Source organism: Pararge aegeria, chromosome 3 (assembly GCF_905163445.1).
Source record: "Pararge aegeria chromosome 3, ilParAegt1.1, whole genome shotgun sequence".
NCBI lineage: Eukaryota > Metazoa > Arthropoda > Insecta > Lepidoptera > Nymphalidae > Pararge > Pararge aegeria.
In genome coordinates this window covers 9,869,098-9,882,831 of record NC_053182.1, presented here as the reverse complement: position 1 = coordinate 9,882,831, position 13,734 = coordinate 9,869,098, and the positions used below count along the sequence as shown (strand labels likewise).

At 35.5% G+C, this 13,734-nt stretch overlaps 1 protein-coding gene across 1 annotated transcript in view; it reads left to right on the top strand.

Moving 5' to 3' along the window:
* LOC120636979 (neural-cadherin-like) overlaps positions 1-13,734 on the top strand; it is a 209,328-nt gene that overhangs the window by 67,793 nt on the left and 127,801 nt on the right. The window contains exons 3-9 of the mRNA XM_039908558.1: positions 915-926; positions 5,804-6,105; positions 7,171-7,307; positions 10,536-10,752; positions 11,313-11,481; positions 11,638-12,488; positions 12,601-12,792. Of these exons, the coding sequence (XP_039764492.1) occupies positions 915-926; positions 5,804-6,105; positions 7,171-7,307; positions 10,536-10,752; positions 11,313-11,481; positions 11,638-12,488; positions 12,601-12,792 (1,880 nt within the window). The remainder of the gene's footprint in view (positions 1-914; positions 927-5,803; positions 6,106-7,170; positions 7,308-10,535; positions 10,753-11,312; positions 11,482-11,637; positions 12,489-12,600; positions 12,793-13,734) is intronic.

The window sequence follows — 13,734 nt, the reverse complement described above, 5'->3', positions numbered from 1 at the left end:
TATTATAACCACTATAGTACAAAAATAATTATTTGTCGGAGTTATGGTGTACAATCGTCAAACACTTACATCCCCTCTCCCAAATTAACCGAGCTTAATGCCGGGATTAAAAGTATCCTATATTACTTTTAACACTTCCAAGAATATGTGTACAAAGTTTAATGAGGAAAGTTTTTGTGTGAAAGCGTAACAAACAAACTTACATTGACATTTATAATATTAGTAGGGATAGGGATAGGGATATATGCACTAGATGACTATTAGGTCTGATAGAAAAAGGACAAGGTTTGGGCCTAAAATCTGCCTATCTCTCGACATCATGATCATTCAAAAAGTAATGCCAGAAGTTCTGTACACTGTGTAAACGCACATGTCAGAATAAGGTATTTATTATAAGTGTTTCAAGAAGAAAATCTTCCTGTAGGCACATTTTTAAAACATAGCTATAGCACATTGTTTAAAAGAAAATTTCATCAGCGCATTTTCTCTGTTATCAGAACCTCCATAGAGTATTAGATAGGTTGGAGCCTTATGTTCATTTGTCTGTGAAATTACACCCTGAAACTAAATCCGGCAAATAGGAATAGGATTACATCAAACTTCGGATTTATTACGGATATAACTTAATCCCTAAGGACGAGGGACACCAAATATTATAGAGCCCGACAAAAACAGACATGTTTGTGACTCTTTGGATACGGATGGATTATTGCACAAGTATTTTTTCCCTTTAAGATTTGTAACGTGGTGATTTCTCTGGTGTGTGATTTGTTGTTAGTACAATGCGAAATTAATAACGTTAGCTATTCGTAATCACCATATATAATTATATACATATTATATTTTGGTCTTATTTAATCTTTATATGCATCAACTAACTTACCTACTTTGTTTTTTTCATGCTAACCAAACAGTGGCGCTGAAATGTAAGTATTTATATCGTAGTTGTAGGCACCTCTATGCTTTGATTAATAATGTGCTAGATGTGCTGTCAGTCTCAAAAGTGTCCATCAATAACAAAAAATCATCCTTAACGTTCCAAAATAGATGAAAACATTATACAACAAAAGCTGGACACTTTACTACCAGCTATTTAGCATATTATGGATCGAAGTTTTTATGTATCTAACTGTATGAGTCGTTTTACTAAAGCTAAAAATTGGAATGAAATACCAAAAAGAAAATAAAGTATTTTAAACATCATGCGTGATGGTGAAGAGGCAAATGACACGAGTAGGCGTGACGTCAATACGCATTATGAAGAGAATCGTCTGTTGCTACCTACTTGCTCTTAGACAGTTAGAAAGACTAAGTAGAATTCTATATATTATATAAAATATTCTATATATTTTATAGAGCTAGGGTAAATTATTATTAAAAATCAACATATCTGGGTACCTTTGTGACTATAACATGTTCAAAAGTTACAGGTCGCGAATAGTCTGGAATAAGGCTGGATGTTAGGCTGAATTTTCAAATTATTTCAAAATTATTTATTCGAGGTTATATTAATATGCTTCATTTCAACGATATATTCGATTCCCTTAAAACTGAACCGATTTCACTTTAAAGGATACCTAACCGTTTAAGTACTATCATGATGTGAAAATCTTTGCATCTCTCATCATCTTCATCGTTTGCCATTTTTGAATCAAAGTTTTCTTATTATTAGCAACTTCATCAAGCTTATGGCCTAGTCCATTTCTACCCCTTATACCGTCCAACCACTTACGTCCTTGGCGACCCCGTAGCTTCCTTCAAAAGGTTAACCATGTAAGCAAAAATTTGGTTCCTTAATATTGTGTAATCGGAATATAGTGATACATTAACCATCGCTCGGCACTAAAGGGATAGACGATCCGATAAAAACAATGCAATCGTGTGTAAATGTAAGGTGCCAAAATACAGAAGGTATATTTCCCCTATTACCTATACAGTTGTTTAATATTGTTCCCCGTGATACATTCAAAGGAACAGTTCAATTCAATGTTCGTTAGTAGGTATCATTATCGCTGATGTTTTTATCAGTAATTGAATCTTACTTAACGAGCTTTATTTACCGGAATCTGTCACATAATGCGATCGGAAAGCTCTATTTTAAATTCAACGTCTTTTTACGAAGCAAAAGTGGGCCAAAAAAGGGAAGAGCTCTTCAACTAAAGTAGTTAAAGCTGTGAGTTTTATAGATTCTAGGTTTAAAGATATTTATTTCCATAAAAGACACAAGTCACTTACATGGAAACAGCAATTAACAGTAACATAATTAAAATATCTAGGTGTCGATCGCAATGTGTAATTACAAAAAGTTGTATTACTCATTTCATGTATTTGAGTTTAAGGTGGGTAGTTCTGGATAATATGTTCCGATAGCTTAGTTTTAAATACATGAAATGAGTTTACATGTTTTAAAGTAGACGGCAAGTTGTTGTAAAGCTGTGCACCCTCATACGTGAACATTTTTTTCCCAGTATTTGTTCTAGTCCTAGGTAGAACTAAAAGACTTGCACGGCGCGTGCGAAGGGGACGTGCTGTCAGTTGCTTCAACGTTATGAACGATAGGCTAGTATGGAGTGAGCGTTTTATAATTTTTCTAAGAAGAATGCATGTATTATAAATGTATAGCTGTTTTATGGTCATTAGCTTGGTTTCTTTATATATTTGTGAAGTGGGGGTTAAAAAGTTGTAGTGGAATAGAACTTTGATAATTTTGTTTTGTTGTATTTGGAGATCAGCTAATTTAGTTTTAGCAGCGCTGCCCCATATTTGTATTAGATAAAGTAGGTGCGGTTTGACTAGAGAATTATAAATGGTGTAGCGTATCTGGCGTGGAATACACCGGACAATTCGTCTAAGCGAGCCAGTAAGAGATGACAATTTTGTTCGTATATGTTCAATCTGGGCATTCCACGTCAGACCACTATCCATTCTAAGGCCTAGGTATTTTTCGCAAGCTTTCTCCTGAATTATTATATTATTAATTTTTAGTGCGTCATGAGAAGGAATTACTTTGTTTCTTGATTTGAAAATAACGTAGCATGTTTTTGATATATTTATTGTAAGAAGATTATATTGGAACCAAGAGAATAATTTGTTTAAATCTTCTTGAGCATGGGCTACTATTTGTTGTATTGAGGAGCCAAAGTAAAACAGACATGTGTCATCCGCGTACAAAGACACATGCCCATGTAAGCCTATATCGCGGATATTATTTATATAAGTCAAGAATAGCAAAGGTCCTGTTATGGAGCCTTGTGGAATCCCACATGTGATTGGACGTTTTGTACTTTGGGCGTTATTAATTTTGACTATTTGAAATCTATTAGTGAGGTAAGATTGAAACATTTGGAGCGCTGTGCCATCGACACCAATGTGTTTTAACTTTTTTATGAGGAGACTGTGGCTAACAGTATCGAAAGCTTTTTTTAAATCAATGAACACGCCAAGAACTATGTTTTTGTTGTCAATGTTAGATTTAATTTTTGTTACCAGGTCCACTGTTGCCGTTAACGTATTGCTTTTGGGTCTGAAACCATACTGGCGTTCAAAAATGAAATCAATGCTTTTAAGATACTGTTCCAAACGGCTATTTATAATTTTCTCAAAAATTTTGGAAATAGTAGGCAATACAGAGATCGGTCTGTAATTTCCTGGGTCTGTTTTAGCCCCTGATTTGAAAATTGGTGTAACTTTAGCAATTTTTAAGGAATCCGGAAATTTACCCAGTTTTAACAATTTATTGAGACAGTTTGTAAGCCTATCACTAATGAGGTTTTTTATACATTTTATTGATTTAGTAGATATTCCATCAAGGCCGGTACTAGAGGTCGAATCAAGGCTATTTATGATTTTTAGGATTTCGTCGGAACTGCAAGGATCTAGAGTTAATAATTTTGAATTTGTCATTGTTTGAGGTAAAGCTTGTTCGTAATCATCGTGATAATGTTTTGGTATTTCATTTGCTAACAGAGGTCCAATTGTTGCAAAATATTTATTAAATTCTTCACAAATTTCTTTAGCATTAGTGATATGTTTGGATTGTATTATAAGTTTTGAAGGTGCAGGGCTTTCTTTAATTGTGTTACAGGCTAGATTATTAACTAATTTCCACATTTTCTTTGGTTTTTTAGTTAATTGAGTAAATTTATTGTAATAGTATATGTCTTTAGTATTTTTAATTGAATTAGCTAAGTCCGTCTTGTATGTTTCAAATTTTTTTTCCAGTGTTCTATCTAACGGGTTGCACTTGAGTTCTTTCCATAGTAGATTCCTTTGCTGTATTCCATCAATTATATCCTTACATATCCAGTCTTTTTGAGGTGGGTTTAGTATTTTAGTCTTTATTATTTTACTTTTATTTATATGATGTTTGATACTATTTTCGAGAAGCATGTAGTTATCATCACTGTTATTTAATCTAATTACCTTAGCCGTGGATTGCAACTTATCATAGTCTATTGCTTCAAATTGGGTTCTGATTTTTGGTGGATTCTCGTCTTCTTAATTTAAAAAAGATAAGGTTATTAACCTGTAGGTCAGCAGTAATGCATAACCTGACACCACATATGACGAACTTATCCATAATAAGTAAATATAAAATTTAAATTAGATAGAAAAATTCCATTCACGTTAAGCGTATTTTTTATAAAGAGATTTTTTCGTCCTCGTAGTAATGATTCTCAGGAAAGCTTGTAGCAAAGTAAGAGTTTAATTACAAAGTAGGACACGCGAGGGCGGGCATTTGGCCCGAGATAAGCGGGAACACAGTGAATGCCCCGGATCGTGTTCAACTGTATTATAGCATGTGTATGAATGTGGGTCCTGATTCACGTACAGCTAAAAGGTTTACAACATAAGTGAGGACGTGGAATTATTTGTTTTAGCATAAGTAGTAAGAAACATGACAATAACCTTTTTTAGAGCAGTTACACAAAATACTCTATCTTAAAGCTTATGATAAAATCAAAGTTTATGATAGTTACATAATTATTCGCTGATGGAAAATAAAGTATTAGTTTCATCTTTTTTAAATTTTACACAAAAATGTACTTATACCACCGTATCCCCTACAGCATAAAACCAATATATTGGATGGTTGGTTGGATTTAAATCTTTAAGATTGTTAGTTAATTTGTGTCTACATCCGTACCGCTAGCATAAGCTGTTTGCTTAGTTAGGGCAAATGATAGCGTCAGTCTCGTTAAACATCGTTTTACATATTTATTCTATCCCTGTTAGTTCGTAAATGAGTAGGGAATAAATACATATGTTTGACTTTGTTTTTCAGACTAGTTACCAACAAGGTAGTCATTGCAAAGTCACCTATGTTTTTAATTCTACTGTATTCATTTTCTTGAATATTGTCCGAATAAAATTTATTTAGTTCCTCCCTCATCATCTTCTACCATCGAACTGAGAAGCATCGTAAGAACTCATTAAGATATAGAGTTTTACAATGATCTTTAATGCCATTCCTGCTTCCTTTTTCTCGCCATTTTATACGTTTGCCTGGCATTTTAACTAGAAAAAAACACGGAGTTAGAGGCTAAAAAACATTGGTTTTGAGTCTTCAAAGATCAACATATTAATCTGCAAGTTGAAAAGTTTTGCACAGAATCTTCCGTTTACTATTTTACCATCCATAATGTGGTTAGCTTAAAATCAAGAGTAAATGAGCATATAAACAAACGCGTTTCACCCTAGACTGTATAATCACTTATTTGTGCCTGCAGACAATCACTATTTTAAATACGAGTGGATAATACATGATAGAACACGTCTAATTAAATTAATTAAAATTTTCCAGATACCGACAACCAACGAGTGATCATCCACGTTAAGGATGTGAACGACGAACCTCCGTACTTCATCAACCGACCTCTGCCGATGCAAACAGTAGTACAACTAAACGCTGCACCGAATACCCCAGTGTTCACCCTCCAAGCCAGAGATCCAGATACAGATCACAATATACACTACTTCATTGTGAGAGACAGGACAGGCGGAAGATTCGAGGTGGACGAGCGATCGGGCGTTGTTCGCACGAGGGGAACTGATCCTTTTCAACTGGACATGGAATACGTGCTCTACGTCAAGGCTGAAGACCAGGTAATTAATTTAATCTTATTGCGATAGAGACTAGGTATTTTCCATGGAAGCGGGTTAGCGGGACTTAGCGGGTTTTAAACAGTAGCAAAATAAACTTTCTAGTAATTTGCTAGTAATTCGTTTAAAGGAAATTTATCTTCAATTTTACAATTAACTACAGGATGTCTGCTCTTAGAGATATCTTCTTAAGTTTTTTAGCGTACGCTCTGATTTAATATGTTACTATTAGTGTTATAGTATCAAGGATTAAGTAAACGATAGAAACGCTCGGGAATATTGAATTATTATAGCTTTAACTCTTCGAATCATTGTCACTTTGGACAATGTATGATAGCAAGTGACGACCTTCATGGCGCAGTGGCGAGCGCTATGGTCGTATAAGCGGTGGTCCAGGATTTGATATATTTTGATATATTAATCCAATAAGAGGGTTTAAAATTTCTAAATTTTCTCTGATCCAGTCTGGTAAGCATTAGGCCGTGAATGGTCACCACCCTGCCGGCAAAGATATGCCGCGAAGCAATTAAACTTTCGGCAAGATATCGCAGCGAAACCGATTGGGGTATTTGTATTTAACTGCCGTACCCCAAACAGGTTAGCCCACTACCGTCTTAGATTACATCACACTTACCACCTCACCTGATTGCAATTAAGGGATAACTTGTAGTGGAATTTAAAATAACCCTTAATATAACCCTGAGGCTTCTCTTGTCTTAATATATAACGAGAAAATAAGTAGACATTATCTAGTAGCGCGCATGTTTGTTCTAATGGGCGCGTTGGGAACCCGCAAAGGTTTACTTTGAATCTTTGAATTTGATCTACCATGTAAAAATGTGTATGAACGCATCAGAAGGCCTATTTGAATAAAAAACTGTTGGACTTGAGCGGGTGCTCTCTGCGGGACGTGTGTGGATAACGCCAATTTACTTAATTCGATTAAGTATATAGGCAACAGAGTAAGCTATAAGGAATTTCTTAAAGCAACTAGCGCGAAATAATAAACCAGTTCGACGTTTAAATTTTTTATTTTTTGTATTAAAATACTCTTTGTTTAAATTTCAGAGTGGTCGTGTAGATGAGAGAAGATTCCAGTCGACACCCGAAGAGAGACTTAGCATAGTTGGCGGAAAACGAGCTCCGCAGTTCTACCTGCCTAGCTATGAGGCGGAGATTGCTGAAAATCAAAAGAAAGATTCAGAGTAAGTTATTCTAGTTTTTTAGTACACGACGCTATAGCTATAATACTAATAAAGGGTGGTTGCAAAGAGGATTGATAACACAACAAAATGGTTCGTATAAATGCAACGAAAACCGCAGAGGTTTATCCTGGTGACTATCTACCACGATTACCTCAGGTCAAAGATTTAAGAACATACAGAACCCGTGTACACGACTAATATTGAAGCATCAAAAACTTAGTTAGTTAGTTCATTCCTTTTATCTGTTGACAGTATTTATTTTACCTCTAATGTTCTAAACGTTTACCATAAATTGGGGAAAATGGGAAAAGTTTGTGAGTTAATAATTTCGCATGTGTGAAGTGAGAGATTAGGTTCGTTTTCACTGTTTTTGGACACGATGCACTGCATGCAATAATGGCTGAATGAAGGTACTGTATGTTATTAATTCTGTGCCTTAGGTTTTTACTTAAAGTAAAAAAATTGTTAGAAAATCCAAAAGTGCACGCCTCATAATGTCATTCATTACAATAAAATTGAGATTATTTGTAAATAATAATTAAACTACGTCTAATTATTCCGTGAAAAACGAACGCGAATAAAAAAAAACCATCTCGATAAGTGAAGTATTTCGCACGTTATCGTGACCACAAGATACGGGATGCGCCCATACAGACACATGGACGTCCAAGACAGCACTTTTGTAAACAATTTATTAATTCTATTTATATTCACTTATAAAAAAGCAATAAAGAATAAAAAAAGTGACATTTTAAGTTGGAGTGCGTAAACTGACAGTAATACCCACCTCAACGCATCGCTTATGAGGCGTGCAATACAGTAGTGAGAAAAAACATACCGGTAATAATATCGATGTTAGATTAATAACTGGACATAATTTCATTGTATAAATACGCAGTGACAACCATTAAATCAGCTTTCATTAAAGGTCATATAAGGTCACGGATAACTATGGAAATAGCAAAAGGTTATGATTCTTTGGGTTCCTTCCATATGAAAACTACCTATGTATAATTTATGTATGTTATTTAAAATAATTTCAGGTAGTAATAAAGTTATTTCTCTGAATCGAGTAGGTATAAGTGATAAGACCTCAAAATAAGACTTTTATAACATTGAAATAGGCAAAATAGACCGGGATCTACGATACTTCTGGGCCGGGGCACTTTTTATTGAATGCCTAGAATTTTAGTATAACGATATAAAATGACTCACAAATCAAATATTGACTGGATATTAAGTGGGTAATAATAACGCTATGGGTAGGTAGAGACATCTGTGTCACAGTCAGTGTGTTGCAAATGCGTTCAAAAATCAAAATTTGTTCCAAAATTAAATAATTAATCGATAACTTGGTGGCTTGGTGGTCAGGTGGCATTTTGAACACACCATTTGGCGACGTGTTAATGAGTACCCCGTACGTACCCCGGCTACAAGATCCAGGGCCGCTTTAATAATGTTTTAAACTGGGATAGCATGAATCTACGCAAATATAAGCTCGTCAGAATTGAGTTACAGCGACCTAAATGATCAGATGTGATAGACGTATATACTCGTACCATCTCTTTTAACGACCTCGTAAATTTATTCAGCAAATTATTGAGCGACTCAAACAATGACTTTGTTGAAAGCGAAGTGTGTGCGGCATTAATTTGCATATTCAAATACTTTTACTTTATATACCTTTCCTATTATCGTCGCTTTTTTTATTTGATCAAAAGTACTCTAGGTAGGTCTCTACTCTGATTTTATCTGATTGACGAGAAAGTTTGACACGGAAGCGCGCTAATTTTGGTTTAGGCGGTTTAATTTATAACTTACTTGCTGTTGCCCGCGACTTCGTCCGCTTTTGTTTTTGTTTTTGAAAGACATGTGCCTCATAAATGTGGCAGCACTTTATGTATTTAGGATAGCTATATTTTTAGCCTGGTGTACAATCGTCAAACACTTTCGTCCCCTCTCCCTAGAGAACTGAGCTTTATTTCGGAATGAAAAGCATCCTATATTACTTCTAATACCTTTAGGAATATGTGTTCAAAGTTGGTGATGATCGGTTTAGTAGTTTTTGCATGAAAGCGTAACAAACAAACTTACATTCACATTTATAGTATTAATAGGGATAGGGATTGCCGTTAATCTATTTATAAGCAGCATCGTACCCCACTGCTCCTCCGAAATAACAACCACCTTACCCATTTGAACCCAAAGCTGTAGGTTTTTCCACTACCAATAACATTCCCAAGGTGGGTGGGTAACGTCAGACAGCGGTCGGTCGTAAAAATATCCCAAAACAAATAAGACAAGTCCTGTCTTCAAGTTCCAAGAATACGTGTAGTCTCAACCCTAAAAAACGTGATGACGGTAAGAAGAAGTAAAAGCATATAGTAGGGTTTCGCTTTTAAGGAAGGGTCGAAACCCATCTGACTTGATATGTTCCATCTTAAAGAGATTTGACCATTTGAGTAGGGACAAATGGCGGAGAATTAAGCCAGGTTCGGCCTACATACTGATATTTTTTATAAAAACAGCGGCTCCGCATTCGGTTTGGCTTATTCTGTATCTGGCATCATTCTAAACAAGCATTTTGTGAAAAAAAATCTTCTAATTTTCAACTGTTCTGAGAATCAATTGAAGTACCTACTGGCTTTATGAGTTAATCGATTAAAAGTAAAATTTTGTTCTGTTAAAAAATAACTAATAAAACCTAGATTACCAACCATTACAGTAAATACTCTAATTTAAAAAAAAGAGTATGAGCCAAATTATTTTAATTTAATTTTTTGGCCTTGAGCGTTGATCTAAACTTTGAAACAATATTTAAGAACCATTTCTGTCGTTTAGCTTAAATTCTATTCCATGATCTGGTGCGGCAGCACCAGTACCAATTGTATAGGTGATCCATGAGCTTTTGTTGCATATTTAGATGCTTGTTCTTATTGGTTACAGACGTTGATTTAAAAGGTTATTTGCGTCTAGGTAATAATACCCAAAGACAAGACCGGGAATCGCACTTATTAGGCTAGAGAACAAAAACTTCAGTTCAAATAACACACGTTTTACGATTCTTTAATGTATTTGTGAAAGAAAATGCTTTAGTTTTCGTGCTAATTAGGCGTTCTATACTAATGTAGAAAAAATGTGTTGGCTACGTAAGATTTGTGACACAGTTTCAGCTACTATTGTTTTACATTGCCATAGATATTAAACCGAAATATTGTATGATTTCAGCATAATTTCCGTGAAAGCGAAATCATTTGCTGACCGCGAGATCCGGTACACTCTGAAGGCGCAGGGTCAAGGAGCTGGCACCTTTAACATTGGACCCACATCTGGAATTGTGAAATTGGCAAAGGAGCTAGATTTTGAAGATCTGCGGCAACCCCATGTTTACTCCTTGGTAGTAACAGCTACTGAGGATTCTGGAGGATTCTCCACATCTGTTGAAGTAAGTCAAATATCGTCTATGTTGTTTTTTTCAAGATCAGCTGCCTGATATAGTATTTTTTTACAAGTTGCAAACTTTTCCTTTATATACAAGATACAATAATACAAAATTTGTCTGCGTTTTAAAGGACATGAAAGAAATACATAATACCATACAGATTATGACTAAGAGATAATGTTATAACAATTAAGCATGTAAATTCTTTAATTAATATTTTGTTAATAATCCATAAAAATAAAATTTATTAAAATAAATTATTAAATAGTAGTATGTGGTATTCATACAGTTTACAATAACCTGCATTATTAACGTTTTTGTTTAAAATTTTAGAATAATCTGTTTTTGGAAAATCACAATTCCAGATTTTTTTAATTGTACATAATGCCATAGTCGATTTTTTATCCTCATTTGAATTTATATTACCAATGGACCTCAAGTTACAAAAATATGGACATTCCTTTTAATAACTTTTGTAATTTGGAAACATAGGAAGATATCTCATTTTCTTTTGTTTTGAAGTCGCGTAGGTATTAAAATTCTAATATTTCTTAATATTTCAGCTGACCATTCGGGTGACGGACGTGAACGATAACGCGCCGAAATTTGAGCTGCCTGACTACCAAGCTCATAATGTCGACGAGGATATACCGCTGGGCACAAGTATTCTTAAGGTGAAGGCGATGGACGCAGACTCCGGGAAAAATGCTGAAATAGAATATCTAGTTTCAGGTGGGTACTTTATAATACAGTACAACTACACCCGTGTTATCAGTAGACCAATTCATTTTTACCGCTTCTTAAAATAAATAACCGTTCTTGTTTGATTACTACAGTGCCGTTTCAAATCAATTCAATCAATTTTAATATTTGACTTATATTTTTCAGATGATCACTTCAGCGTGGACTCCAACGGCATCATTACTAATAATAAGCAATTAGATGCTGACAACAATAACGCTTACTACGAATTTGTTGTTACTGCTAAGGACAAGGGCGAACCAGCTAAAACAGGAACGGCTACAGTAAGAGTATACACTAAAAATAAGAACGATGAAGAACCAAAATTCTCTCAGCAAGTGTATACACCGAACGTTGATGAAAATGCTGGGCCAAACACATTAGTTACTACGGTAGTTGCGTCGGACAAAGATGGTGACAACGTTCGCTTCGGTTTTGTGGGGGGAGGTACAAGTTCAGGACAGTTCGTTATCGAAGAAATAACCGGTGTCATTCGATTGCACAATAAAGCAATATCACTAGATAGAGATAAATATGAACTTAATGTAACTGCGATGGATGATGGCGCGTGTTGCGTTAACGGAGATGCCACTATACACACTTCTACAGCTGTTGTAGTTGTATTTATTACTGACGTTAATGATAATAAACCAATATTCAAAGACTGTCCTACATATTTCCCAAAAGTTGAAGAAGGAGCTCCAAATGGTAGTCCTGTTATAAAAGTGCACGCAACAGATGAAGATAAAGGTGTAAACGGGCAAGTCAAATATTCCATTGTACAACAGCCTAATCAGAAAGGTACGAAGTTTACAGTAGATGAAGAGACAGGGGAAGTATCGACTAACAAAGTATTCGACAGAGAAGGTGATGATGGAAAATTTGTGTCGGTAACTGTAAAAGCAACCGATCAAGGGGAGCCATCGTTAGAGGGAGTATGTTCGTTTACAGTTGAAATCACCGATGTAAATGATAACCCCCCACTATTCGATAGACAAGTAAGTGAAACCATAAATAGTAGAGTAGAATTTATGTGCATGTGCAAATACAAAGCATGATTTTACCAACCTTGCAAAACGCTATAATAAAGTCCATCCCCGTGTCTTGCAGAAATATGTGGAGAATGTTAAACAAGATGCCAGTATAGGCACAAACATATTAAGAGTGTCGGCATCTGACGAAGATGCCGATAATAACGGGGCTATAGTGTATACATTAAGTGCCCCCTACAATCCGGCCGACATAGAATACTTTGAGATCCAACCAGAATCAGGCTGGATCGTTTTAAAGAAACCTCTAGACGTAAGTATGCTTTTTAACTGTTGTACACGATCACAAGTGTGAAATGTGGTAAGAGCGATGTATGAAAGGGATCAACTATACTATGAAGTTTGGTGGATGAGTGCTACCTACAGGCCTTAGGATTTAATTGGCACCTAATTTAAGTTTGTTTACTGTAAATAGTTCTAAATTAAATGCTGCTGTAAATTGCTGTGGAGGGGCGGGTCAATCCTGGCTGTGAGGAGTAGTTGTCCATCGAACGGGCGGGCGGCGTCGTGGCGCCGGCGCTTGTTCTTCTTCAGCACGATTACTTTCAGTTGCCGCCAGCGCCGGCTCAGCACTCAATCTTCGTTAAGATTTATTTCCGCAGCACCGTCTTGCATTGACTATCTTACCGATAAATAACCTGTGTATATTACCTATGACCGAAGTGATACTGCTGTAAATATTTCACTGTTGAGAAGTATGTTTAGTTCTAAAACATGTACAGTTTCCGTAACAGCACTTCTGTATATTTCGCACTGACTAGTTTTAAAATTTATTTTATTGTAATTTAATCGGTTGATTTGAGAAGCTTACGCTTTTAAACATACCTATCAGTATTATATGTATGTACATGTTTTGTTACTAACCTCTGATTATTATTTTGCGGAGTGATCACGCTCCCGGGCGGTTCGACTCCAGCCCAATACCGTTTCTCGGCAGCCGCAGACGACTACTCATGCTATATGATATCATTTTATTAGTCTAATCACCATAATTATGAATTTTTTACAGGATGCCAGTACTTATATTCGATTTTGTTAAAAATAGTTGATAACTGAGATGGTCAGATTGCCCGCGAGGCAATTTGGCCATCTGACCAGTTGTGACATTATTCCTTCTGTGAAAGGGGCAACGTTCTCAAACCCAATTTGTACAGTAAACCGTAACGTCCATCGTTTGTAATATATTCATTACAAT